This window comes from Thunnus albacares, chromosome 2 (genome assembly GCF_914725855.1).
Source record: "Thunnus albacares chromosome 2, fThuAlb1.1, whole genome shotgun sequence".
Lineage (NCBI taxonomy): Eukaryota > Metazoa > Chordata > Actinopteri > Scombriformes > Scombridae > Thunnus > Thunnus albacares.
In genome coordinates this window covers 21,365,731-21,393,618 of record NC_058107.1, presented here as the reverse complement: position 1 = coordinate 21,393,618, position 27,888 = coordinate 21,365,731, and the positions used below count along the sequence as shown (strand labels likewise).

Genomic DNA, 27,888 nt, shown 5'->3' with positions numbered 1-27,888 from the left:
TCTGACATATTTCTACACCTGCAGGGAACTGCATTCTGAACACTCTCTAAATCTCGCACAAGGGTCATTGTCAAAAGCTGCTTCTTCCAGTAAACATCCTTATCTGGTTTTGTTCCATTTTAAGGGACTGTGGCAATCTTGTTACCCTCTGATGCATCATTTTCGCCACGGCTTTTATTTCTAAACAGTTAACAGTTTGCAAATTCTCTGCTCACACTCCATGAATCTTTCTGTTACATTAACATTACTTTAGTATATAATCAAGCTTAAGTTCTCTCAATTAAAAGTTACATGGTAAGATTCAAAATAATTAAACATAGTGGAAACATGATTACATGTGCAGTAACTGTTCAAACATGTGCAATTGGTTGTGTAATTTCCGTAAAACAGGGAACAGCTAACAGTCACTTGTGTGTTGTTTTGCATGCAACTCTACTCAAAACTTCAAATTAATTCATGATATAAATTCCCATTAAACTGCACACTCCTAACACAGATCAAAATCCAACTTTATTAGGAAACATTCACAGTACATTTCACTTCAGGCAAGTATACAGAAAAATGCAAATTGATTGGACTTCACACTTTCCAGTGAGTAGGAAAGGAAGTGTTCTTATCTCAACACAAGCCAGATGTGCAACTCTGAAATCAAAACATTAAAGTAGCAAATATTTTAAGGAACTATTCTGCAACTTTCTGCTGTGTCATAAGTAGAGGTCTGGACACAAGTATCTAAGCATTTCACTGTGGTCTAAAAACAGGAAAACACTGAGTACACTCTGTGTAAACTAACCTGAAAAAGTCCAAACTTTAACACGCAGGTTCACAGATCAGATTATACTTCAGAAGAAATTTTGCTTTGAATTTTTAGATGCAGTGTGATACACAGTACAGTTAAAACTTAAACGATACAATAAAACACAGCAGCACTGAACTGTAATGTTACCAGAGCAATTAAGTGCTTAAAAGCAGATGATGCAGATACAGTGGAAGTATATTGCATTATTATATGTTAATCAATAATATAAGCTAAAAATGAATAATTAAATGTAAAAGTTTTATTGACAAAGTCTTCTCTTCATCGTCTCATGTTGTAAACAGACAAAGTTTGTTCCAAATGAAATGATTTACTCTAGAAAATGTAAACAACACATGAGAATGAATATGATTTTCAGCACATTCACACCTTCCACTGAGGGTTGTGTCTCAAAAATAAATGCTTATAGAAATGTGGATTAGACAAAAATGATTAAAGGAATATGCTGCATAACAGAACAGTAAACCAAAAGCAGAGTTGTGAAGTAAACAGGAGCAGAAGTAAGACAACTCATTTTCAGATTGACCCAGCAGCTGTATCGCCAAGAATTTCAGATGACATTCACAATGACTTACTAAGAAAACTGAACCTACTGTAGGTTGAGGTGCACCTATGTAGGTTTGCTGCATAGTCATAGCCCAACTTTTCACTGACACCAGCAAGAAATTGGTATCCCTATGCTAGATTTACACAAGTATACTCAAAAATCCAAATCTTCCAAAAAAGAATCTGGATGTATTGGAAACAACCATCACAAATATGATTAGATGTGTCTAGTAGTTTCACTCTTGTGTTGTTTTTAAGGCAAACATAGAAGATCTGATTAGTGCCAATAATATGGCTTGAAACATGCTAAGAGTTAAGATAGTTTTACAGGAAAAAGTTAATTATATGTTGATGTTCAAGTTTCAGACTTTAATGCACAACATTGGTTTTGCCCATAATTATTTTTCTTTCAGTTACAGCCATGTTAAAAAAAACAACAACCACAGAATAGTATTTATCCTGATGGTGATACCTGTCCTACAAAAAATAAAGATGATTGACAAATGAACATTTACATCAACATAATAGCTGCTGACTAGCTGGTATGACTCAAATTAGTTCCTGATTAAAAATGGTTTTAGTCTGAAAAAGTGTGTGCTTGATTTGACTTTTCAAAACATAATTACATCATGCATTAACATATTTAGATTGCAATGATATGTAAGGAAAATCTATGTCAGTGCAGCTAAAGTATGTTGTTCTTCATCTTGTTTCATTTGTATAAGAAGCTCTCATCATCATACTCTAGCTCAATCTCATCATCATCCAAGAGTCCATACTTGAACTTCCGATACACTGTCCCATCTTCTGACATGTACACAATATCATCATCTTCTTCTCCTTCATCATCCTCACATTCAATGATTCGGTCGCTGTACTCCCCAAACGGGGAGGTGTCGGGTTGTGAGCCGACTCCTCCGTTGCTGTCCAGTTTCTCATAGCCTCCAGCTTTGGTTTTGGGCATGCCAGGGATGGTGAGTGATTTATACGGTCGAGATTGGAGGAAGAGGAAGACTCCTCCACCCATGGAGAGAATGAGTAGAATGCAGAAAGTGATGAAGCGTCTGGCAGAGCTGCCTTGAACCTCCAACTCTTCAGCTCCTCGCAACACAAAGTTGACATCCAAGACACACTCCTCTGTGAAAGAGAAGGAGCATTAGAAAGTTACTGTACATTAGACGTAAACTCCATACAGGGTTTCTGATGATCCCTGCATGGCATGAGTGTGTGTTATCAGACTCTAGTTCCAAGAAATGCAGTCTTATCTGTAATAGTTAGAGGCCAAGAAAGCTTGGAATCATATTTAGCATCATTCCGAAATCCTGGAAACCCCAGTTTGCTAGGAAGTTGAAACTCGTGTCTACACAGCAGATACAGTTAAATGAATTATAAAGGGCAACCATTACAAATGGCAGATCCCCTCAAAAACTGTGACTGATGACTCACACACACAAGTATCAATACAGTGTGTATTCACAAATCTAGAGGAGGAATTTTCACTGACAAGATGACACAAGAGGCCTCATTGATCTGTGTGTGTTTTGCTAGAGCTGGCAGTCTGTGCTCCAGTATGTATTCTGGTTTACCTAGTGAGGCCTGGCAGTCACAGCACTCCCTGGCTATCGGCTTATCATCCTGGCGCGATTCTTTTCCACAACAGCTCAAGCAGCGGCCGTCATCATTCAGGATCTGGAGAGCGGGGCACACTGTGCAGTTCCACATGCTGGGACCTCGGCAGTCCAGGCAGGACGGGTCACACGCCTTGCAGTTTGGTTTGTCGCTCTGAGACACCTGAAACGACAGAAGAGTTGTTAACACATTCTAATATTGCTCCATACAGCAGCTGATTCTGCAAGTTGAGCATCTTGTCATGTAGATGCTATGATAGACAAATTATAACAATTTGTTCATTGTGACGATGCTGGATGAACACTGACAAAAATGCTCATTGTAAATACATGTAAAGTAACACAAAAGCTTTTTCTGTGACCTGTGAAGCTGCATAGAAGCCTAGGAGACACTTGGATTCACAGATGCCTCTCATAAACGTGTAACCTTCATGACAAGACTGGCAGGCCAGAGCGCCCTCTCCTGGAAGGAGAAAGAGACACACACACACACACACACACACACACACACACACACACACATACATACATACATGGGGAGAGAGAGAAAGACAGATATTGTGTTATAGTAACTTCTGTCAAATGTCATCACATGGCTAAACTGGAGTTTCCAAATGAAAAGCGTCTTAAGAGGCACAGCAGCAGCATGTCTTTGCTTGGGGGAAACCTCAGTAAATAAGACTAGAAAGTATAGTGCGACCTGCATGCTTATTTGAGAACATACAGGATGTAGAGATGTGATGTAATGTTAAAATATTTCTATTCTGGTGAGTACTGGTGGAGTAAGGCTTTAAGATATTAACCATGTAATTCCAATGTGCACAGTTCGCCTGGGAACCTTATATCATCCCCCCTTTCTTTTCCCTCATTTCCTCTCAGCTCTTAACTGTTCTCTCCAAAAAAAAGGGCAGAAAATGTCCTAAAAATGTATATGTATTTTTTATTCTTCCTCCCTGCACTGTGCACAATATGTGTATCACTACAAATACAAAAAAATCATTATATTGGGAATGACTTCTTGTTAAGATTTACGAAGAAACCTCACAGTTTATCTGTAATGAAATCTGCAAAAGTATATATTATAGAATTTCCTTGCCTAATGAGCTAGCTCAGCTTGGAAAAAATGATTCTGCATCTTATGGGGCTTTACTGATGTATATCAAGTTACCATGTTTAGTTGTGAAAAATCAGCTGTTTTGATTTCATTTACCAGTAATAATCAATTGCAATTTGTACTTCATTAACTCCTGATCAACTGCCACAAGTCATTTCTATGCACAGTATCAAGAGCCAACATGAAAATTCCAGCTAATTCTGACTTTGATGCCTAAAAATTTGGAATTTATTAAATATAAAAAATATATAAAAACAGAAATAGTAACACAAAAAAAATCATGCTCAATAATGTGAAAAAGAAAGCCTGAAAAAGAGAGAAAACATGGCAGTAATAAGCTGTCAGGCTTCCTTAACTGTTGCAGGTCTTGCAGGTGGGGTGACACCTGTGACAAGTCTTGGACCAGCTGTCATGGTAGTAGCCTGAAGGGCAGCTCCGCAGGCACTGTCCCGAATGCCTCAGGTAGACGTACCCATCCCGACAGCTCCGACAATTTCTGTTACTAGGACCCCAACACTTGCTACAAGAGGGGTCACAGTGCTCGCAAGCCATGTTGCTGAAGTTGCCATAGTGACTAAAAAGGAGAAAGGATGTTTTGTTAACTTTTTCATGTTTTTTAATGAAAAGGGAGAGAGGAGTAGGTGTGATGTTTGTGTGTCTGTAAGTTCTTCTAACCTCTCTAAACAGGTTTCGACACAGCTGCTTCCCTGCCTGAAGAATCCGAGTTTACAGACGTCACACTGCACGCTGTGACGGCCGGTACACGACTTACAGGTGAAGTGACAGCGCTCACACACACGTTCGTCCTTGTCCTCAGCGTAGTAACCCACAGGACACTCCTGCACACATGTGTTGTCTGATGGACACAGACACAAAGTCAAGATTTCTAAAGGAGAAGTTTCTTCTAAAATGCCTTCTATAATGATTGTTAATCATTATGTTGTTCTAATTTTACCAAACTGAGTAACCTGAAAGTTAATTGACCACATCTCTGGTTGAAAACAAAATTTTTCTTGATAACTCACTCAGTAAGAAGTGTTGTTCTTTGCAGCTGAGGCAGTGGTCTTTGCCCGGTCCAGAACAGCGATGGCAGAGTTTGTGGCACTTTTGGCACTCGCCATCCTGGTCCATGTATGAGGTCAGAGGGCACGCACTGAACCACACACAGTGGCCAGTGGCATCTTTAGTCCTGCTCTTATCACAGCTGAGGCAGGATGAGGGCTCAGGGCCTGAGCAGGTCAGACATGACTTGTCACAATCTGGAAAAAATTTAAAGTCATGAGACTCAGCTGACTAGAATTTTGGGGAAAGTAGAAATCAATATTTTTATTTCATGAACAAAATAAGATTCAATCTTCCCTACTTCTGCATTCATTGGTAGTTTTATCATGGTAAGTGTAGCTGAGACACTCAGCTAGACACTCTCCGTTGTGACGGACAGCTTTCTTGTTGCGACATTCAAGACAGTCATCAATGTCCGGTCCGTCACACGAAGCGCAATCAGCATGGCAATGCTCGCACTCCTGTTGCTTCTCACTGGCAAAGTAGCCAGTAGGGCAATCATCCACACACTTATCGTCATGGAGGAAGAAGTAGTCTGCACACTCTGAGATAGAGAAGAAGAGGAAGTAAAAGAATTATACAAAGGAAAAAAATGTGTTTTCATATCTTTTTGCACAGCAGGGCTCTGAAAAGTGACATTTAGGCCAGTGAGTCAAAACTATTAAAATTACATGGAACCCTGGACTCAAATTAAGTCACTTTCACTCTTAACCTGCACACAAACTGATTTAGGTGAGACCTTGAGATCTTTTAAACAATTACATGATAATCCTCATTCTCAAGATTTATAAATATATACATGTCTATGTATCAAAAGTAGTGATTGCTTTGTGCTCTGAATTTTCTTGCAGCTGTGACCAAATTTTCTTCCATGATGCCCAATCACATAACTGAATCCTTGGATGGATTTATACATGAAAACGTAACTCTTAAATCTTTGAGGTGTACATTTGATTTTCTTCTCCTTTAGTCTTATTATTCACTTTTCACTACAACACAATGTTGTCAGGAATGAAAAAATCTTTAACCTGCAGTAAATGATGATCATTCAAGACTACCACCACTAATCAAAAGAATCAGTTTTACATTCAGAAAAAGCATTAATTTGTGACATTTAGATCCTACTCCATGATAACATATTTCCTACTATACAATTTAATATGGATGTAGGATTTACTAATTAATTTAGGTCATAAAGATGTAAAGTATATCTCTCTACATTACCCAAAAAAGTGGAAAAACTACTCAGACCCCTTAATGTTGTTTTGTCTTCTCTACTCCTCCCAAATGCCTGCTCTAATCCTCCATCCTTCTTGTCATCTGATTTATCATTGGTCCTCACTTCCTTTCTCCTTCCAATTGTTACATTCAGTCTTCATCGCTGAAATATTTGCAGTCCGGTGAGCAAAGCAGGAGCTATTGGCATTTCCTGTCTTTCCCCCGTCTGCATTTATCCTCTTCATCCTCTCTTCAGCTCAACAAACACTTAAAACGTTTCTCTGTCCTCTACTGCTCCAACCAGCGTACTTACTCTTACACAGACCATCTTTATTGCACTCTCTACAGTTATCAGGGCAGCGAAGGCATTCCCTCTCGGTGGCGTAGTAACTCTCTGGACAGCGTTCCCTGCAGGAGTAGTCCAGCAGCAAGTAATGTTTCTCACAGCTCAAACAGTGGGAGGTAGTTTTCTGGCAGGATGCACACTCCGAGGCACACGGCTGGCATACGCTACCTTGAGGAATCCCTCTGTGGAAGGCGGCGAAAAGAGAGGAGAAAATCATTGACAGTATTATGATGGTGTGCAAACACATGCATGTAAAGAAATGAAAAACCAGGGTAAGAACCTCGGACACTCCTCCACACATGCTCCATCGTGCAGGTAAAGCCAATCGCGACAGCGCTGGCACTGCTGGGCGTCCTGGCACATGACACAACCTTCTGAGCAGTCTTCACACCTGCCGGACATTTTGTTGGCAAACGTGCCAGGTGAACAACGAGATAAGCAGGAGTATTGTGGGGTCAGAAAACGACCTGAAAGCAGAAAGACAAATCATACCACTGTTACAAGAAAAAGAATAAAGGACACAAAGGTTGTCAGTGGTACAAACATTTGTGGGAGATCTAATGTGGCTTTCTATCATACTGTTCCATTGATCCTGATGAAAATACATGTGCAGGTTTTCCAAAACATCTAAGACAAGTCCACCGAGTCCTTGTTTCATAAGCAGTCATAGACAGAGTATCTACCTGGGTAACAACTGCTGCACTCCTTCGTACCAGAGCAAGTCTTACAAGTGAAGTGGCATGCCTCACATTTCCCCAGATCTGAGCAAAAATAAGGAAAAAATGGTAACACATAAATGACACAAAACAGGAGATGAATGAAAATGTCATAATGACTGAGATGAAAAATATAGACTCTTAAGGGTGGGTTTCTAAATATTAATAGAAAAATAGATTTCAATGCAACATGCTTCAATGGCAGCACTTAACAGCAGTTCTACAGATGTGGCTCAGTTGTTGTTTAAAGAGAAGCATATAAAAAAATTACATGACTTATATCCACCCAAAACCAAAGTTTACAGATGGGTAATGTTGATCACATTGAGCCACTTGAGTACTGAACATTCGCCGTACTGTTTCTGAATTGTTTCTCGGGACAGGCAAGCTGTTTGTCCTCCAAACACTCCCCGTCCTTCAGTGTGAATCCTTCCTCGCAGGAGTCACAGTCGTCATATTGTGGCCCTCCGCAGGTACGACAGGCACGGTGACATGGCTCACAGTCCTGGCTCTCCTTATCCACAAAGAAACCTTCCTTACAGTGATCCACACAGGATCCATCTGGACACACAAACAGACTTTTGTGGATGCTTGTGATCATACAAAATCAATTAATTTACTGTGATTCTGTTCTTTAAAGGACGTTTAAAGATTTTCTCTTTAGCAGCCGAGTCTATATAAATATCAAAATCAGTATGCAGATCACAGTTTCTTCACACATCTCTCCAAGTGGAATAGTGAACAAATCTGAAAACAGTACAGCAAGACTGAAACTAACATTCCAGGTGAAGTGTCAGCTCCTCGGGGCGCAGTGTCCCACCCTGTCTACATTGTTAAAAGATAATGAGACGTTTGTTCTCACCCGAGGAGCTGACATTCACTCTATGACTCAGCTCATAATTATTCTGTAAAGAGTTCCAAATGGTACCAGAGACGTAGAATCGCTCTTCGCACCAGTAGCACTGGGACTGGTCACAGTTCACACATCGTTTGTCTTCACACGGTTCACACACCATGCTGCCATTCATGCTGTAGGTCCGATCTGGGCAGGACTGATGACAGTCTGTGCCCAACCTGACAGACAGAGAGACAGATGGTATCAAAATGACAGCATAAGAATAAAGGGGTGTAACTCAATGAAATTCTTAGCCAAAGAGACTTACTTATAGTAACCATCTTCACATTTGAGGCAGACAGTTCCCTGATCATGATGTGCTGAATCCTCTGTGATGAAGGGCAGGAATCAAAATCAATAATTAACAACAGGTTCAGCTGAGAAATGGATTTGTTTGCAAGCTCAAAGCGCGATAAAAGAGCCTCAACTGGATCAGTTGTTGCAGCCTTTGCTCAAATCACATTTAACATGACGTAATCTTTTCACTTATTTGCTCTCACATGTGTAGAGGTGAAGCCAGATTTTAAGCATTTTTCCTATCTGTCAATACTAATAAAAGTAAATATTATAATAATTATATAAATATAATTTTACTGTGGACTTCATTGGTGGTCAGTATGGTGGTTGGCTGTTTTTTTAAATGTTCACTTGTACATTAAAATGAAGAAAAATGTGAAAAATGTCGTATTATATCCTGTCTCATATGCACAGCACTGTGACACACATAAATCCCCAATTCCACACTATATTCTTGTTGTGTATAATATATACTACTGTACATACTTATTGTCTTAGTGTAATGTTTTTGCAGTTCATACACAAAAAATCAACATACTGCACTTAACTGTTCCATACTAACAAGACATATTATAATATATATACATCAATGCATTTAATTCCAACTGCGACTGTGGAATATCACTGCAAATTAAACTTAATAAATTAACATAAAATGTTTTTCCAAGTATTTAATAGTTGTTTCTTGTTTCTATGTTTTCTGGGGTGTTTACAAAGCTTTTTTGCAGCTGCAAGTGGCTCCTCCATTTCCTTTGTGTTTTGCTTTGGGGAGCACACTCAAAAAAGGTTTTTTTAGTATAAACAGATGCTGTTTTGAGTATACTTTGTCTCTTTTCCAGTTTGAAGTCAAGTCCGTTTTATTTGTATAACCCAATATCACAAATTACAAATTCTCCTCAAGGGGTTTCACAATCTGTACAGCATGCTACACCCTCTTTCCTTAGATCCCAATGCGAACACACTTCATACTCAAAACCTGCAGTACGGAATTGGGACACAGTGTCAGTCCCCTTTGTCACCAGCAGGAGGCACTCTGGCATCACACAATAAAAGTGTTAAAGTTCACAGGAATTGAGTGGCACTTTAGGATCAATCATCAGTTGAGAGTGATCAATGCAAACCGAGCAATCCAATCTAACCCAGACAAACAAATGTAAAAATCAAAGAGTCTCTACGGCCATTTCAGTTCACTTCTATAATGTCTGTTAGTTTCAGATGCTGCTGCTGTGTTCTGTGCCGTCCGTTCGCCCTTTACTACAGCTGAACTTTTCTGCTGACACAAAAACATGCATAATGTGAGTGACAGGTTTGTAAAACATCCGGATATTTGCTGTATATGTGGGTTTCTTTTGTCTCTGTCTGAGTCTGTGGAACATATGCAGAGGATATTAATACATAATTTAGGTGTGTGTGTGTGTATGTGTGTGTGAGAGAGAGAGAGAGAGAGAGAGAGAGAGAGTGAGTCTGTGGTTGTACACACACACACACACACACACACAAAGAGGAAGTTTATTTTTCTTCCAAACTAATTAATTCCTGCTGTCAATCAAAATCATACAACTGGAAACCAAAGAAGAGCCACACTGTCATCCTGTAGTCCATCGATGACCAAACAAAACAGGACACAGGGTGGAAGGGTAGGAGGAAGACAGAGAAAGGAGCAGTCAGAGACAGGAAGCAGAAAGAGAGAAAGGGTTAAGGAGAGACAGAGAGAGAGAGAGACGGGGGGAGAAAGAGATGGAAATAACTACTTAAGAAAGCCCCTTCTGCAGACTTCCCCTTGGGACATTCATCCTCTCCAGAAAAGACTCCGTCGACCCCCACACCCCATTCCTCTGCCTCTCTGTCTCCTTCCAGCACCCACAGCTTAACGCCGCACTGGTTTGCACTTCAATGCGGTCGACAAGCCACTACCTGTGAAAGCAATTACTCATACAGGGAGAGACTGGGAGAAAGGAAAGGTGGGAGGGACAGAGGTATAGAATAAGAGAGAGAAGGAGTGAGGAGCCGGAAATCATGCCTCCAGGCTGTGTCTATGTGAAGAGAGAAAATAGCGGCCGCATAAATATTAACTGTGCAAGCCAGGGGAGGGGGGATTTCAACAGAATTTAAACTGGCATACACATCCTGAAGTATGCACTTGTGGAATGTGCGAGCACACACACATTTACAGTCTACATGCACTCACACACTACATAAACTTGACACTTAACACTTAAACACATACAATATGATATACATGTGCATGACACTGAAGTAATTAGCAGTCTCAGTAAAAAAAAAAAAAAAAAGTGATATATAGTCAAGAGTGGAGATGGATAAACTTCATTTCAGCACTTCGGGGTGAGAAAGTGACAGAATATGCTTATCAAGAAGTCTTTGTGAAGTGGATTGCTGATAGAGAAAAAGAGAATAGATGTGCGTTAATGTAATGAAGTTAAACATCTATGAGAAAGACAGCTTTTATCGAGCAATCGAAAAAAGCTGAACACTGGAGGCGAGGTGAGCTTCGGCTTGCCAACTGCCTCGGAGCAGCCAGAGTCTGGCTCCACAGGAGAGGAACTGTATGTTACTGCTTTCTTGAAGTGTAATCTGACTAGTCAAGATCAATACGAGATGATATTGAGACAAAGTAGAGAAATCATGGCGTAGAGTCATCATGAGGCATGATGGTCGAAAATAGCTGATGTTCATGAGTTTAGCAAATGAAACACAAAATCGATGATAGAAGGAAAGAAGGGAGGCCCTGAGAGGTGGATTGGTGATATTGAGAGAAGAACTTTGAAGCACACAGACTGATTAGAAATGTGTCAGCAGCGGTGCTCAGTAACAGAGGAAGACAAGGAGCAACACGCCAAAGAGGACCAAGCTGATGACGGGTTTTTTAATCACAGGTAAAAGACTACATCTGGTGATTAAACCATTCAGCCTGAGAGAGATTTAACCACTGAGCTACACGAGACATGTACGTCTGTGCCATGCCTGGAATGACACAAAACCAAGACAGTTTTAAAGTCCTCCTCCACTCAAAAATGTCTTCTTGTTCCTTCAGTTGGATGTTTGAGCTTCACTGTGCAGAATGATGAAGTTTGACACTAGAAGGCTGTTTTCACATTTATACGCTGAAAGTGGAAAGTTTCTCTCATCTTAAATCTTGGTTTAAGTCATGCACCTAATAAGCAGGATTTGTGACATCACAACTAGTTTGGAGCAAATCCTGGACCGGTATTCAATTTACACAAGTGTGATGTGGAAACTTGAAGCTTCTAGTGCACAAACACTGAGAATGGACTTAACAGTGAAGTAGGAGACATCTTGTATCCAGCAATTAAACTTCTGAGATGAAATATGTTTGCATATTCATAGATTCTGTCGATAGATTCATAGACTTTTAATGAGGGAGATGTCATTTTAAGGATTTTAACAAGATAATCAAACTTGCTGTTATTATTTTATTATTACTTACTTATTCAAAGTAGAGTGTATTATATACATCTTAAAACATGTCTGGAGGGGATCTTTAAACATGACACTAGTCAAATTATAAAATATTTCTGAACCCTTATCCTATGATCAAGCAGTACAGGATGCATAAAGGATTGATGGGTATAAAAGTGCTGATGACTTAAAAAGAAGTATTGAAGTCATATGATGGGGGAGATAGGAGTGAGTAGGGGCTGCTGTATCTTATCACAGACAGTCAGGCAGGCCGGCTCATTGATCTCACACAAAAGCACATTACACACTAGCACACAAACTCATAAGCCTATTCTTATAACTCAAAATGAAGATAAAACTCAAAACCTAAGAGCAAAATGTATTGCTTCAGAACACGTGTACACATTTTTGGGGTCTTTTGTTGCCTTTTTGCGACCTGTAACCAGCTAATTCAGCGTTTTCACAGACATGAGCTTGAGAAGACAAAGACAAATAGTGCATGTCTTAATCCTGATCTATATCTAATCCTAATCCTGATTTACAACCTACACCCATGTCTGAACCCCCGATGTAGCCCCACGAAAAAGTCCCAAGATTTCCAAACATTAAATGTCCAAAAGGGGTTTTCATACTGTTAGAAACGCAGGATGACACATGGTGTAAGCATGCACACACATATCAAATGCCAATCTCAGACACTGCATGTTCTGTTTCATCCTCACTTTAGCCCGTAGCACCACGTCACCACCAGGCCAATCATCTCAAATCTCTAATCTGCTGACTGACTTGTATAGCTTGCAGAATTGTGATTACTGAGAGTGAGTGGGTGTCTGGGAGGCTGTGGTGGGGGGGAGGGGGGGTACTAGAGTGAAGAAAGATATTCCACCCAGAGTGTATAATGACATAATAACAGCTTGTCTCCACCTCAGACTAGTTCAGCACAATAACCACTTTCTATGGTATGTTGCTAATCATCTCTGGGAGAAGGAAATGCTTTATCTTCATGTGGCACAAGGAATGAGCTCGAGGTAATATTTACTGTAACATTTACTGTAACTGTGTTGAGAAAAAAGAGAACAAATATTCAAAAAACATCATTCAGTAAAAGACGGTTCTGTTTGGCTATATAGAAAGATATGTTGATTTTTGATATTTAGTGTGGAAGGAATCAAAAGTGGACAAATGTTACTGGAGTCATTCAGGAGTGGAAAATCATTTTTAACCATTTTCTGGGATAGATAATGTGCTTTGAACATACACTAGATTGTAGGCAGTGTTTCCTTGAGGAAAAGATAATCAACATCAGCAAAAAGTGAAAAAACAATCTGCACTTATGTGAGTCCGAATGCTAATGTGACATCTTCTAATGGGGTAAGGTGTATGATAATTAGGGAAATTTGCATTTAAGTTCTACGAGATGGTCTATGTTTGTCTAAATGATTTCCCAAATGAATGAGGCATATTGGAATAAACAGGAGGTCATTAATTGTAGAACAACATATATTGTAGTCATGCAGCTCAGTTATCGGGGCTCATTTAAGTTAATTTACAATGACGTATCTGCAGTAGCAGACAGCTTTCTTTGAAGAGTGAGGGGCAACAGCTGTCAATTGCAGCATCATTAGTACATGCAGGCACCACACCTCATGTCTACACTGAAAAATACATTTAGCGCAGTAAATATTTTTCTATACAGTGTTATGTTTTTGTCACAAGCTTTCTCAACGGTTTGCTGTATCTTACGCCTGAGAACTATAATGATAAAAGTCTTCAGCTGTAGTAAAAAGATGAGCAGTCCAAATTTCACTTTGAACGCAAGACATTTAGCTACAGTGATATATCTGTTGCTGCAGCAACAGAGCGCTTGGTTTGATTTCTACAGTTTGATAGATGAAGAAAGGGAAAGAGGCAAGAGGGAAGAGAGAAAGTGAGGAGCGAGAGAGAGACACTGTCTACTTACTGTGTTGACATTGCTCGCAGCCCTCATCACAGGGGAGACAGTCCTCATTCTTTGCATTGGCAACCTTACCTGATGAAGGCAGCAGATAAAACAGTGGATTAAAAATACAAAAGACACAAGAAAATGATGATTAAATGCAGAGAAGATGGAAAAAAGACTCAGAGAGCGATGTTATTCAGATTCATTTCAAAATGCTACGTGCTCATTTCTTTTAAAATACTTGACTCCATGTTAATTGTTTAATACTGGATGACACACTTGCGCATTTTTTTTGTTTCAACAAACAGGTCATTTTAAAGTTAAACCCATTATATTTCTGACATGAAAATCCGATTACATTGATTAAAGACAGATTGTAATTTTTTGTCATAAATTCAGGAAAGTGCCGTTTAAATGGTGCTTGTGTTATTTTAGACGTAATTGCTTTGTCATCTTTTCACCTCTCCACCAAAATTTTGATGCCACTTTTTTATTTATGTTACAGAAGAAAAGACGAAGAGAAGAGAAGAGAAGAGAGGAGAAGAGAGGAGAAGAGAGGAGAAAAGAAGAGAAGAGAAGAGAAGAAGAGAAAAGATAAGAGGAAGAGAAGAGATGAGAAGAGAAGAAAAGAAGAGAAAAGATAAGAAGAGAAGAAGAGAAAAGAGAAGAAAAGAAGAGAAAAGATAAGAAGAGAAGAAGAGAAAAGATAAGAGAAGAGAAAAGAGAAGAGAAGAAGAGAAAAGATAAGAAGAGAAGAGAAAAGATAAGAAGAGAAGAAGAGAAAAGAGAAAAAAGAAGAGAAAAGATAAGAGAAGACAAAGAGAGGACAAAGAGAAGACAAAGAGAGGACAAAGAGAAGAGAAGAGAAGAGAAGAGAAGAGAAGAGAAAAATAGAGAAGAGAAGAAGAAGAAGATGAGCCAGTGGCTAAATGGACAGACATAAATCCCACCACCATCCACACCAGATAAAATTTCGCCTGCTCCAGAGTTCAAGCTGTCTGTCGGGCCTGTTGAGACCTGCCTGCCACATATGATAAGAACCTCATCCTCCCACTCGAACATTTTATATGCTCACATACTAACTCTCATCATTACTCTTCACCTCTGTCTCACATTTAATGCAGTGAAGTTATAACTCCCCACCTTCACCTCCCCTTATCTCGAATATCTCATTCAAAACATTTCAGTTCTTTCTCAATCCTCCTTTGGCTAGCATCCACATTTGATCTCATACAATGAGATCAAGTGCAATGTGTTCATCTTTCACAATCTCTCTAAAAAAAAAAAAAAAAAAAAAAGTTTTTTATTTAGCAAATGTTCTTTAGTTGAACAGATTAAGAACAGAAAGTAGAGGCAAGAACACATCAGCACCAGACAAGCCAAGATAGATGAAAAAAGCTGGGTTGGCTTTATTTGTCTGCTCGGGCATTTTCAGTTGTTTCTCTCTTTCATACAGCAATAAGCTGCTAAAGCAATAAACATCATGTCTATACCAGTATACAAACACAGTGTTTTGATATTTCTGATATGATATTCTCACACTGTCGAACAGAGTTTTGCGGCCTTATGTAGTTTTCTCCTTTTGATGGTATGCAGGCACCTGTTTCATGAAAGTAATTTGCGAGCACTTTGTACACACAGATCTCGAATGGTGGCAACGACCTGTTTCGCAAATAATTGTCACTTGCAAATGGCAGATACATTTCCAAATCCTATAGTCCTCTCACATCTTCATGCTTGTGCAGGAAGTGTGGGGTTCTGTTTGATTTGTGTCAAAATCAAAAGCAAATTGCAAATCACAACAAACTGTCTGAAGGCATTTGAATTTTAATACTTGCTGTAAAATGAGGTCAGTGTGCTACATGTGTGTGTGTGTGTGGTGACGTTTGCCGAATTCAGGCCTGCTCTGTGACAGCGGTGCGGAGCGACAGTGGGTGGCGGCAGCTATTATAACGTCTTTCCCGACTTTTCATGTATTTGGCAATAATAATGCAAACTCTTTTCTTATTTATGCTTTTATGCAACCTTACTCAAAGTGGTGACCTTTGTAGAAGTCATCCACCAGGAGTCTATCCAACAGAGTTAATACATAGTGACGTCTGCAAATGAACGTGTATTAAAGTCTCTCACCTGTACTGCACTCCAGCGGAACGCACTTGCCGTTTTTGAACTTGTGTCCTGGGCTGCAGCGGAGGCAGTGATCTTTTTCTGTGCAGATGATGCAGTCAGCAACACAGGGTTCACACCGCTTCCAAGCAGAGTGGAAGAACCCCTCTGGACAGACTTCCCGACACTGACCCTTAAACAGGTACCTGGCCTCGTGAAATTTATCTAGATGCAGCAGGAGAAGAGAAGGAAATCTGTAAAGGAGGGACAAGAACTTTGGCAGCGAGTGCTGATGCAAAAAACAGGTACAGTATGCAGATATACTCATTGAAACATAGGCTGGTTTGTCTCTATGTCATTATATATGAATGTTGTTGAATAGTAACACATTTACAGCAGGAAATTTTCACTGCAAGTTGTTCTACAGTATCTTTCACCACATCTGAGCAGTGTTTAGAAGGCACTATACAGACATTTGGCACTCTTACATGTAAACTGTACAACACTTGTACACTGACTGAGTGAAAAAATGCAATAATCAAAGGGTAGAAATTAAAACTTCACTTCTGTACTAGTTTGTGTGTAGTTTGCCTGATTTCATGCACGTCTCAGCTTGTGTGTGTGTATGTCACTATTTTTGAAATGGACACTGATATTTTTGATTACACCTCCCTTTACTTTTCTTCATCTGATCCCTTGTTGCCTATTAAGCTCATTTCTGCTGCTCTTTCATTTTCCCCCTCTAGACACAGCAGGGGTGTATAACTGCACATTATATCAAAGGTCAATATCAAGAACTATCTGCTCAGTATGGATCAGTATGTGTGTGTATGTGTGTGTGTGTGTGTGTGTGTCTGTGTGTGACGGACTGAGATAAGAGAGGTTGTTTTGAGAGAGAAATGACAGATGGAGGGTCTCTTCATGTTATTATTGTTATGTCTCACTGAGCCTCAGACAGACCTGCAATTAAATGGAACCACATTTGCAAACACAGTCTGACAAACTTGCCGGCTAATTGAGAGAGTGTGTGTGTGCACACGTGAGGGTGAGAGAGAGAGAGAGAGAGAGAGTGTATGTGTGAAGGGGAAATCTGGTGTTAATCTTCTCCTTGGCTGCCTGGTGTCTTTAAGTGCGTGTGAGTGTGTGTATGTGTGTGTGTAGCTGGGTGTGTGCGTAACAGAATCTCCCTTGTGTAAATACATTCATTCTGACAGCCATAATACCGTCTGTGACACTGTGATAAACACAGTTATTACTACCACCTTCAAGTTGATATTTCTACAGCTGCAAGCCTCTAATGATGTCCGGGTTTTATCATAACGATTGTTGTTTTCACACTGATGGAAAAGGGTTTTTTTTTTTATGGACTTCGCATTGGCTGCACGGGATCTTGTGGTCATAAAAATTAACTAGAGGGTCAAAATGTCACAAAAGGAATTTATTGTCTTCTTGTTTGTATTTGTTCAAAATTATACCCCAAAAAATAAAGACCACACAAACACAAGAGCCATCTAACTCCAGACACAGTTTGTCCTTTAACTGAGCTAAAACCTGGGAGATGTGCTGTGACCTCTGCATAAGGATACAAATGAGTGATTTCCCCTTTTAACACATCTATCTGCAGGCATCTATCTACATCTATCTGCAGGCCTGGACTGAATTACTGCTTTAATTAGATTCATTTACTTTTAGAGGATTGATTGGTGGAGCCTGGCACAAATGAGCCTTGGCTTGATCCATACGATCTTACGAAAAAGCACGATTTTCACTCAGATTCCAGTCACAGTTAGATAAATGGGTTTTCAAGTGAACCGCTGCACAAAGCTACCATGTGTCACTTCAAGGAGGATAAAGAAGGTGCAGGTTTTATGAGATAGGAAAGACAGAAGGAGAATTGTTCAAATATAAGATTGTATTGATGGCTTTATCTACATCAACTTGCTTTTTCCTGTCACTTAAAGCAACGCAGTGTCGATATACAAATGTTGAGATTTTTTTTTTTTTATCTGGATGTGCATTTAATTATTAAAATATTTTTAAAAAGTGTTTTTACAAATCCTAACCCAAGTTAGAGTACCTGTGTCACAGCTGGTGCAGTTGTCAGGCCCCTCGTCTGTGCACTCGTGGCAGGTGTGGTGACAGAGGTGACATTGTCTCCCCATCGCGTAACGCCCTGCCCGGCAGCGGATGTCGCAGCGGCCATCGTCAAAGAACCTGCAGGTGAGGATGTTCACAATGAATCGTGCAAAATCTGCTTCAGCCACTGTATATAATATACATAATACACATACACATAATAGGCTTTAGTTATCGCTTCGCTGAAAACGGTACTTGTCAACTCAAAAATCTCCTTTTGTTAAAACAGACTTAACCCATTTTAGAAAAGACTCAAAACTGTACAAGCTAGAAAAAGCTGTTTAATTACAGTAACAAGACTTCTTGCAATAAGCTAATTTCTACATTTGTACTCAAGGTTGTTTGAACTGCCAACACGTTTAACATCCCACTACTAGTGAGAAACACAGTGTTTGTTGTGTCTCTATATGATGCACTGTATGTATAAGATAAATATACAAGCTCAAGATCGATTGTGTTTTACGCTGTTTTGTATGTACTTTCTTGTTGAGTTTTGTGTTTTAATGTACTGTATTTATATGTATTGTTGAGTTCTGTCCAGTTTAATATGTATTTGACAGCTGAGGTTTATGAATTTTGAAGGCCCATCTCATCTCAGGACGGTCAATGCAAACTAGCTTAAACTATAACCGCTGTGGTATGTGGAATGAGTTCATGCTCTATACTCATCCCTATATAAATAAACAATAAATATAAATAAGAAAAACAGAGATGTAGTTTTCACAACTGAAAATGGTTTCATCTGGGTCACCTTTGAACGTAGATGTTTATATTTCAGTGGCTCTCACCGTGTTGGGGGGCAGCTGGTGCAGTCCTCTCTCTCTGGACCTTTACACTGCATACAAGTAGCGTCACACAAGTGGCACTTTCCATGTGGACTCATGTACTGTCCTGCAGACAGAGAGCAACAGTGAACAACATGACAAATACAATTTCTCAAGGATCAGTATTCCAAGATAGTTTTTGTACCTATTTCATACTTACGCACTTTGCTGTTTGCTCCATGTTTTCTTTTTATTTGTTTACCAGCGTTGTCATGTGTTTGCTCACTTCCTTTTTTTTTTTTTTTTTTTTTTTACTTGAGTGACTTCAGTTGATGCTGTGATGTGTCCTAGTATCCACTAATTATAACCAACAGTCAGTTGTTATTGTTTCCATTTCACTGAAGGTCTAGCTCATTATCCTCTGCCTCCTGACATCTCATGCACAATAACAACTGTATCTCATTTGCTTTCTTCTTCATGTCGTGTGTTTATGTTATGTGCAAAATACGTTTCTTTTTTTTTTTCAAAGGTTGAAAAACATCAAGTTTGACAATGTCAGTCATACCATGTTAATTCTCTGGCATGCTGTCTAATTGCTGAGAGCTTTTACAGTAAACAAGAGACACAATTTGGATCTGAGATATTTGTAGATATGGAGATGCTTCTAAAAATAACTCAAGGCTTTTTAATACTAACACGGATTATCATTGTTTCACTCGTGCAGACTGATTTGGATCATAAGCATGAAGTCACAACATCTCTACTCTGCAGACAACGGAAACATAAATCTACTTTTAAAAGTAAGCTGACAGGACAATTTTAGTTTTGCGTGGAGTCTATGTATGTATAAGCTCTCTCCGTGATTGAGCGTTTTCCTCCCAGAGTCCTAAAACATGCTGTTTAGGTAAACTTGAAACTACAGTGAGTTACACACATTCATTTGTGTGGCACACCCTGCTTCTCAGCAGCGACTGGAGCCTTTTCTCAGACCTTGGACTGAAAAAGTAATTGATGACTTTAATGGAGCTGTATTAGCAATGATAGAAAGCAAGAAAGTACATTTACTAAAGTACAATTTTGAGGTACTTGTACTTTATTTGAGTATCTCGGGATACTTTTTATTTCTATTCCACTACATTTCGGAGGGAAATATTGTGCATTTCACTACATTTGCTTCTTTCAAACCAATATTTCATTATGTAAAATATATTATCAGTTTGAAAAATGACCCAACAGTATATAAAGTTCTTAAAATTGACCATTAAAACAAGCGTTAATCTTCTTTACAGCACTCCAAATTGGTACATTCTACATCATACATTTAAAGTCAATGCTTATGTATTTTTACTTCAGTGTGCTAAATATGGAGTTTTACTTGTGATGGAGTATTTTTTTATACCACTGTGCATTAGTGACCAGGCAACATTAACATCAGCATGTCTCTGGCTCGGCTACTTGAAGGAGAAATGAGTTTGCTAATTAGATCACAGATGTAACACAATCACACTACAACATCATAAAACAAAAATACTGTAATGACGCCAACTTATCATTTGTTTTTTACTTGAGAATGAAATGTCATCCAACAGCCTCATGTGCCTAATCCTCCACTGCAGAAAATGCAGAAAATGTGCGTAGGTTTTAGGTCGGAAAGTTTTTGTTGCAGAATGGAGTACAGGCTGGAAATTGAGTTTTGGGTGCCAGAAATCTCAACACCTGGCAAAGTGATTGTTGAGTCATTGGCATTGATCAAAAATAGTATCACACTCCAGGTAGATACATTATTGTCTTTCAGCCCAATGCAACAGTAAAATTTACATACATACATTGGACCTGCAGCATATTGTTGAACTTTTTTCCTGTATGAATGAGTCTTATATAAACTTTGGTCACATTCATTCAGGACATAGATTATATGTATATAAGCTATTGTGTCCAAAGTTGCTGGAGGATTGAGGAGAAAGTTCCAAAAAGCCCATCAACCTTCAGCTTCACACTTGGCAGCATTGAAAAGAGCCATAACAAAAGAGGCATAAACATTGTCTCCTATCCCACCTTTGTATTAGACAAAGGTGACAGACACTGGCTCAGGCATAAGGATGGAGCTGTGTGTTTTTGTGTGTGTGTGTGCATCCTTCAAGGCAGCGGCGAGGTTGTCTGTGCTCTCTGGCTTTCTGTGAAAAGCTCAATTGTTCCTCTCAAAACAAAAGAGCTTCTTTGTGTACAAACACAACAGGCGGTGGCTTCCCATTCAGTAGAGCTCTGCTGAAACCATTCAAACAGCCCCCGAATAAACGCCGTCACTCTCCCTCGCGCACACAAATTGTCTCCCTGTCTTTCTGTTTGTCTCCCCCTCACTCACGCACACAAACAAACAGGGAGCCAAGTTCTCAAGGGACGGAGAGCCGCACAACTCCACTCAGCAAAAAGCAGACACTTTTGGACTCCCACAGCCAGACGGAAGAAGAATGGTGCGGGGAAGAAAGAGAGCCTGTCACTCAGGGGAGTAAAACTTTTCCTCTGTTATGGACTCGGCTGACCTTGCAAGGACATTGACAGTCTACTCTGTCGGGAGAGAGAGGGAGAACTCTGTGGCAGATATCACACTGACATCCACCACACCTGGTCCTGAATCCAAATTCCCTGACCTTTTCACCTCCTGATACTTGCACACACATGGTACCAGAAAGCAGGAAAAGAGAAATATATTTACGACACCCTGCAGGTGGTGTAGAGAACCACGCTGTTTATCAAATACTGTGCATTTCTTACCACAGGAAAGTGTCCCTTCTTCTCGACTGGAGTAAAGTTATACATTATTAATCCCTGTGGGGAAACTTGTCCTGGATATTTGACATATCCTCACTACTTAGTAAGCCAATGCCTTAGTCAAGGGGACTATTAGTAGTATTACCTAACATGCATGTCTTTTGGGGTAGGAAGCACCTGGAAAAAGACACATATTGCTAACTACTGAGCCACAGCGCTGCCAGTCCGTGAGTTACAGCAGAATGAACTAAAGACTTCTCATGGCTTCCCACATAATTTGAATTCCAGAAGATGCTAGCAACTGGAGAGATAATGTTCAGTTTGGCCAGAGTCAGTACTGGAGGGAGCTTCAGCCATGACAAGATGTGCACTTAACAGAAACAACATTAGTTGGGGAGTTTATGAGCAGTATGTAGAGTTTTATTCTATTATTAAATAAATGAGCCCATAAGGGTTGTAGAAAAATATGTTTGGTTGTTTGATTTTGTGACACTTGTAGGATTTTCTTACATGAATTGTGCTGAATTAATTTAAGTGACATAGCAGATCCAAACCGTACTATTGGCTCATTAATACACAAACAAATGAACATGACTTATGGTCACAGGTTGTCACCAGCAATCAAGACGTGTGTAATGATCTTAACGACATAACCTGTGAATACCAACAGATAACAGAAACAAGGCTTTCCTTGGTTCAGTGAAAAAGGGATGAATCTCACAGCGTTGCCTTAAAAGCAGCGATGAGCTTTGGTAAAGAAAGATTTTGGAGTCACTCAAATTCCTGCAATAATAAAAATTTCCAATGTTATAAATTATCTACCAGTTCTACAACATGGACAGAAACCAAACATAACAAATCAAAATAGATAACTGTATGGGGATGAGTGGGAGGACAGTAACAGTTACTTATACTATATGCTATATATATTAGCAGATATACTTTTATTACTTATCAATAAATATCTTTTATATTAAAAATGCAACTGCTGACAATCAGGGAATTTCTTATCTGTTCTCTCCTCAAACAGAGCTGATTTTGGAGATGTATATTGTAAGTCAACATTATTTAAATGAAATCCTTTGAGTTTTGTTATCTGCTGCTTCAGTATTAATTGCTGCTGTATGGTGAAAAAGGAAAATGCTGAACTGAAGAAAAGCAAAACATTCAGACTCATCTTATCTCTCTCATGAATTTAAAAACAGTATAGACTTAATAAGACGACAAAGTTTGCACCAATGATAAAGCAGCAAATCCTTGCATTGCTGACCTGTTTTTAACTTCCACCTAATTGTCATTGAGTGCACACGTCCCCCTTAAAGTGCTCGGCTTGGAGCGTGTGGAACTTTAATTTAATCAATCTGATCGAGCGTTGAAGTAAAAGTTTCTGAACGCAATGATCTGAATTTCAATGATGTTATTCCCCTTTGTGAATTTGTAAAAATAACTCAATAAGAAGTGAAAAGAGGGGACCTAATGTTTTGGTGTAGCAAGCGAGAGACACTGATGAACAATGATGCCAGTGGCTGAAATAATACTGATGAATATCAACATAATGAATGGAAACTGAAAACAAAAACGTGAACAGATTAAACATTTTAATAAGAACACTTAAGTAAAAAAAAAAAAAAAAAAAAAAAAGATTTTCAAAACTAGGACTTTGAGTAACATTAATAATGCATTGTCACAGATATGTCACAGGTACACAATAAAAACAGCTTTTATACGAGGGGTGTGTGTGTGTGTGTGTGTGTGTGTGTATGTGCGTGTATGTGTATGTATGTGTGCGTCTACTACCACACAATCTAAAGTCAATTCAAGTCATCTTAAACAATGACCAAGAATAAGTTTTTGTTAACCAAAACAGGGGATTCATCAATCTTTATTACAAATCATCAAGAACCATAACCAGTTGACAGTACAACAATTCATCTAATACTGTAAATGCTCAAGCTGCGGGTGTGAAAACCCACACAAATAGAATAAGAATCTTAAACATTTTTTTTTTTGCTGTTCTTTATTAGAAACCAGCACCACCAGAATAAGCTTTTGAGTTCCACCAGGTAAGGTTCGGAGACAGACAGAAAGAGAAGCCAGACATCTGACGTCTGTCGGCCTTAACACAAGTATAGTTTTGGCTCGATATGATTTAACATTTCTGACACACTCCCGGTTCTACAGTGATGCTGTCAACAAGTCCACTTTCAGTTCTTAACAATTAAAATGTAAATAGAGAAAAAAAAAAATTGATTGCCTCATTGTGTTTGCTTTCCAATTTCTCTTGAGTTGATTGAACATAAAGTTCTACTCCCAAATGCGTTTCTATGTTTAAATTTTGAACTTTTGCGATCTAACTGAAAGTTAAACAGTCACAGCTCTGTTTTGCACCACAGCAGTTTGCCGCCGTCTGTCTGCCTGTCAGAGATCTTTACCTGCAGATGAAACATGATAACGACAGAATGTTTCCTGTGCCGATCATTGACCTTCTATGTTGAAAGTGTAGAGCAATACTACAGTTGATATGCATTGACATTATAGTGGAATGATGAAGAGTAGAAACTTCTAAAACTCCTATTTATCTGAGAACAGGGATGCACCGATACAGAGCTGACACCAGATGAAATAATCTATCAAAATTCCCTTTATCTGGGTTACATATGAGGAAAATCAAACTAACACACAGGAGAACTGCAGATTCCTGTAAAAATAAAAGAAGTTGTTTTTGAATTATTTTATCCAGTGACAACAAAATAATGGCGGAGCTTTACATTGTCCAGTCACAGTAATGGATGGAATCAATACTCAATTTTGGGCAAAAGTTTTAGTCTCCAGAATCTGCATCATGAGTGAAAAATGGGCATCGGTGCATCCCTAGTACCACAAATTCATTATAACTCGCTGCTGCGTTTCCTTCCCTGCAGAAAGCTCCGGAAGGAATGACTATCGACTCGTCTTGTACCTCTGGAATGAATCAATGCCGTCTGGGCTTACATCAAGAATTAATGGCATTCTCCTACACACACCAATAAAGACAAACACACACACTATTCAGAGGGCGGGTTCATGTTTTTTTAAATAAATGAAATGAGGTGACTTTGGTCAGTAACGTACATCAGTCTTGGGATAACGGTGACACTGCAGCGTCTGTAACTTCAAGTGGAGACTGCTCTATGTGTGTAAACTCATGTTTTTTTTAAATTGTATGTGGTATACATATATATGTGTGTGTGTATATATATATATATTTGTGCTGTGTGTGTGTGTGTGTGTGTGTATAACTGCGTGTGTGAATTTGTCTACCCTCCCCTGCACAGCCAAAGTCAGCCCAGACAGACATTATTTTCACATTACTGAGTGAGCTTCTTTTTTTTTTTTTTTCCTTTGACGTATATTTACAGGCAGAAAACCAGAGCCTTTCCTAGTGTATGTTCAGTTTCCATCTGTTCATCGTTAACATTGGAAAGAGGAGGAGGAGGAAGAGGAGCCAAAATAAAAATGCACACAGACGTATTCAGAGATTCACAGGCTGAGTGGCTCCTGTCTTTAGCTATGCACCCTACACTGGCAACAAAAAAAAAAGAAGGTTCAATTATTTTGGCATCGATGCTTTGGTCACAAAATACCGACACTTTTATTCATTTGTTTGTTTTTCACTTTTGTTTTCATTTGCTTGTTTGTTCTTGAAGTAAGTCCCAGTCATTTTACACCCTGACCACGTGTGTGTCCCAGTACAGAAAAAAAGGTAGGTTTGTTGTAGTCCTGTCATCGCACCTCCGATGCAGTCCCTTTAAGAGGCACAGATTCTCTTATAAATTATGTGACTGTGAATGAGTGGGCGGGGGGGGGTTTGAGAAGGAGGGGGTGCCCCCTGAGCCCCCATGTCCCCCCCCCCCAGCACTCCCTTTATGCTCAGTGAGTACGTCCCGTCACCCCTTTTGCGAGCACGTTCTGCAGCACAGTTGCTGCAGCACTTTCCTCTGGCAAAGATTGTTCTTTTTAACGAGCACGCAGAAACTGCCCTCCGCCCAAGATTCTTCATTTGCTTTCCACAGACCAGGAAGAAGAGATACAGGAGAAGTTTGGAAGGGTAGGGGGGAGTGTGTGTGTGTGTGGGGAGGGGGGGGGAGGGGGGGGGGGATGTGCACGCACACACAAACATACAAACACACACAGACACACAGGGTGGAACCATTTGAAGTAGTTGAATGGCATGTGATTGGTCAGGAGAGGGTTCAGGTGACAGGAAGAGTTTTTTTTTTTGATCCAATCACAGGTGATGTTCATCGAGGCGGAAAATGATTGTAGTCCAGTGGAGTGATTGGATCCATGTCAGGAAAGGGGAAACAGATTTGGGAGGAGAAAAAAAAACAGACAGAGAGAGAGAGAGAGAGAGAGAGAGAGACAGAGAGAGAGAGAGAGAGAGAGAGAGAGAGAGAGAGAGACAGACAGAGAGAGAGAGACAAACAAACGTCACAAAATTAGAAAATTGAAGATTTTGAAAATTCACAACTTGGTGTCATTTTGCAACATAGAGAATTAAAGTGGACAACCAGTCTGTCATGTGAACACACTATAAGTTCATTCTTTTTCCTTTTTTTTTTTTTTTCCAAATCAACAGCAATTAAAAATGTACCAGTAACCTTTGAGCTGCCAATCAAAATGTCATCAACATGAAATCAGTTACCTTTGAAACAGACTGAGTGTGCACTTTAAGCAAAGTATTCATCAACAGAAAGGTCACACAGTAAAGATATTTTTCTCCACAGACCTTTATCTCAGCTGGGAGACTTTTTGGCAGTGGATTAATTTTAACAAGAAAGTCATTGCTAGAGCAGCACATCACGAACTGCAATCGAAGCCTCATAATCTGACCGTCACTTCAGCTGGTTAGTGAGTAACAGGAATATTTATTCTAAAAGCTGCATAACATGCCAAAAAATACACAATTTGAGAAAATAGGAAAAAGGAGAGTGCACATAAAGAAGCAGGAGAAATCAGAGATTTTTTGTAGAGATGCAGATATTGATGAAAAATAAGGAAAGGGATAAAGAATAAGTAGACGTTAAGAAACTTTTTTTATGTTACAGACTACGACCAGGAAAAGTGAGCTCATGTTAAAATACAACGAAAAGAATGTGTAAGTGAGCGTGTAACCCCGAAGAGATGTGATGTTAGTAATATGCGCTGCGTGAATGAGACCTTTAGATAAAGAGCAAAAAGACAAAAGCAAGGATGGACCGCCTGCTTTGAAACTACTAAAGTCACCAGTTTGATTCAAGAAGTTAGTACAAAGCTCAAAAATAAGAAATGAGGCCACAGGTGAACTTAAAGGCCCCGGGGCGCCGCCGCTCCTGCAATTCCAACAGTGAAATACATGTTTTAATGAAAATTATTTTTGTTTGTGCTGTGTGGTGTGTGTGTATAAATTTCAGTTGTTACTCTCATATAAATCGTACATAATTACAGAAACGCCACTTAGCAACTGCTTTGAGGGGCAACTGTGGCTCAGGATGTAGAGCAGGTCATCCACTAACGGGAAAATAAGCAGTTTGATTCCCAGCTCCTCCAGTCCACATGTCGAAGTGTTCTTTGGCAAGATACTGATACCCCAAATTGCTCCTGATGGCACCACCCTACATGGTACCTTGCCGCCATCGGTGTGTGAATGGGTGAATGTGGCTTTTAATGTAAAAGTGCTTTGAGTGGTTGGAAGACTACGAAGGCACCATATAAGTGCAGTAAATTTACCATTTTGCCGCCTACAATCTTTTTGTGTGCCGAAGGGCGTACTTTCTTTGCCTGACGGCGGTATGTGTGTAATATGTTTGGCCTGTCCTAGTGGACCCTGATTAGTTGACGCTGCATGCTGAAAATAGTTGGATCTGGGGCAGAAAATTTTCCACCTAAGAAATGTTGCAAGATTGGGCGATTTTCCGCCCAATTGCTGCTTCCTTATTAGATAAAAATTTACCCCTGAAGGCAGGGAAAACGTGCACGGATCGTTGTGGTACTGTGGTGATAATTTTAAAGTGAAAGCAGTTGCTAAGTGGCCACCAAAAAATACTTTTTTAAACTTTTAGAAACCGCTAGCCGTTAG

The 27,888-nt window shown here is 39.5% G+C and overlaps 1 protein-coding gene across 5 annotated transcripts in view; it reads right to left on the bottom strand.

Moving 5' to 3' along the window:
- Positions 1-491: 491 nt before the first annotated feature.
- Positions 492-27,888, bottom strand: part of pcsk5b (proprotein convertase subtilisin/kexin type 5b) — a 79,871-nt gene continuing 52,474 nt past the window's right edge. For 2 of the 5 annotated variants that reach the window (XM_044372782.1, XM_044372798.1), the window contains 17 exons: positions 19,047-19,149; positions 18,200-18,336; positions 16,147-16,347; positions 14,038-14,106; positions 8,611-8,671; positions 8,376-8,521; positions 7,805-8,008; positions 7,415-7,492; positions 7,012-7,198; positions 6,699-6,913; positions 5,469-5,711; positions 5,131-5,364; positions 4,781-4,961; positions 4,462-4,679; positions 3,354-3,454; positions 2,950-3,154; positions 492-2,500 (listed from right to left, as the gene is read on the bottom strand). In XM_044372782.1, coding sequence (XP_044228717.1) covers positions 2,076-2,500; positions 2,950-3,154; positions 3,354-3,454; positions 4,462-4,679; positions 4,781-4,961; positions 5,131-5,364; positions 5,469-5,711; positions 6,699-6,913; positions 7,012-7,198; positions 7,415-7,492; positions 7,805-8,008; positions 8,376-8,521; positions 8,611-8,671; positions 14,038-14,106; positions 16,147-16,347; positions 18,200-18,336; positions 19,047-19,149 — 3,008 coding nt within the window. In that variant the 3' untranslated portion in view covers positions 492-2,075. Of the gene's footprint in view, positions 2,501-2,949; positions 3,155-3,353; positions 3,455-4,461; positions 4,680-4,780; positions 4,962-5,130; positions 5,365-5,468; positions 5,712-6,698; positions 6,914-7,011; positions 7,199-7,414; positions 7,493-7,804; positions 8,009-8,375; positions 8,522-8,610; positions 8,672-14,037; positions 14,107-16,146; positions 16,348-18,199; positions 18,337-19,046; positions 19,150-23,657; positions 25,834-27,888 lie in introns of those variants that run through there. The other 3 variants (XM_044372791.1, XM_044372815.1, XM_044372807.1) reach the window with 3 other exon arrangements.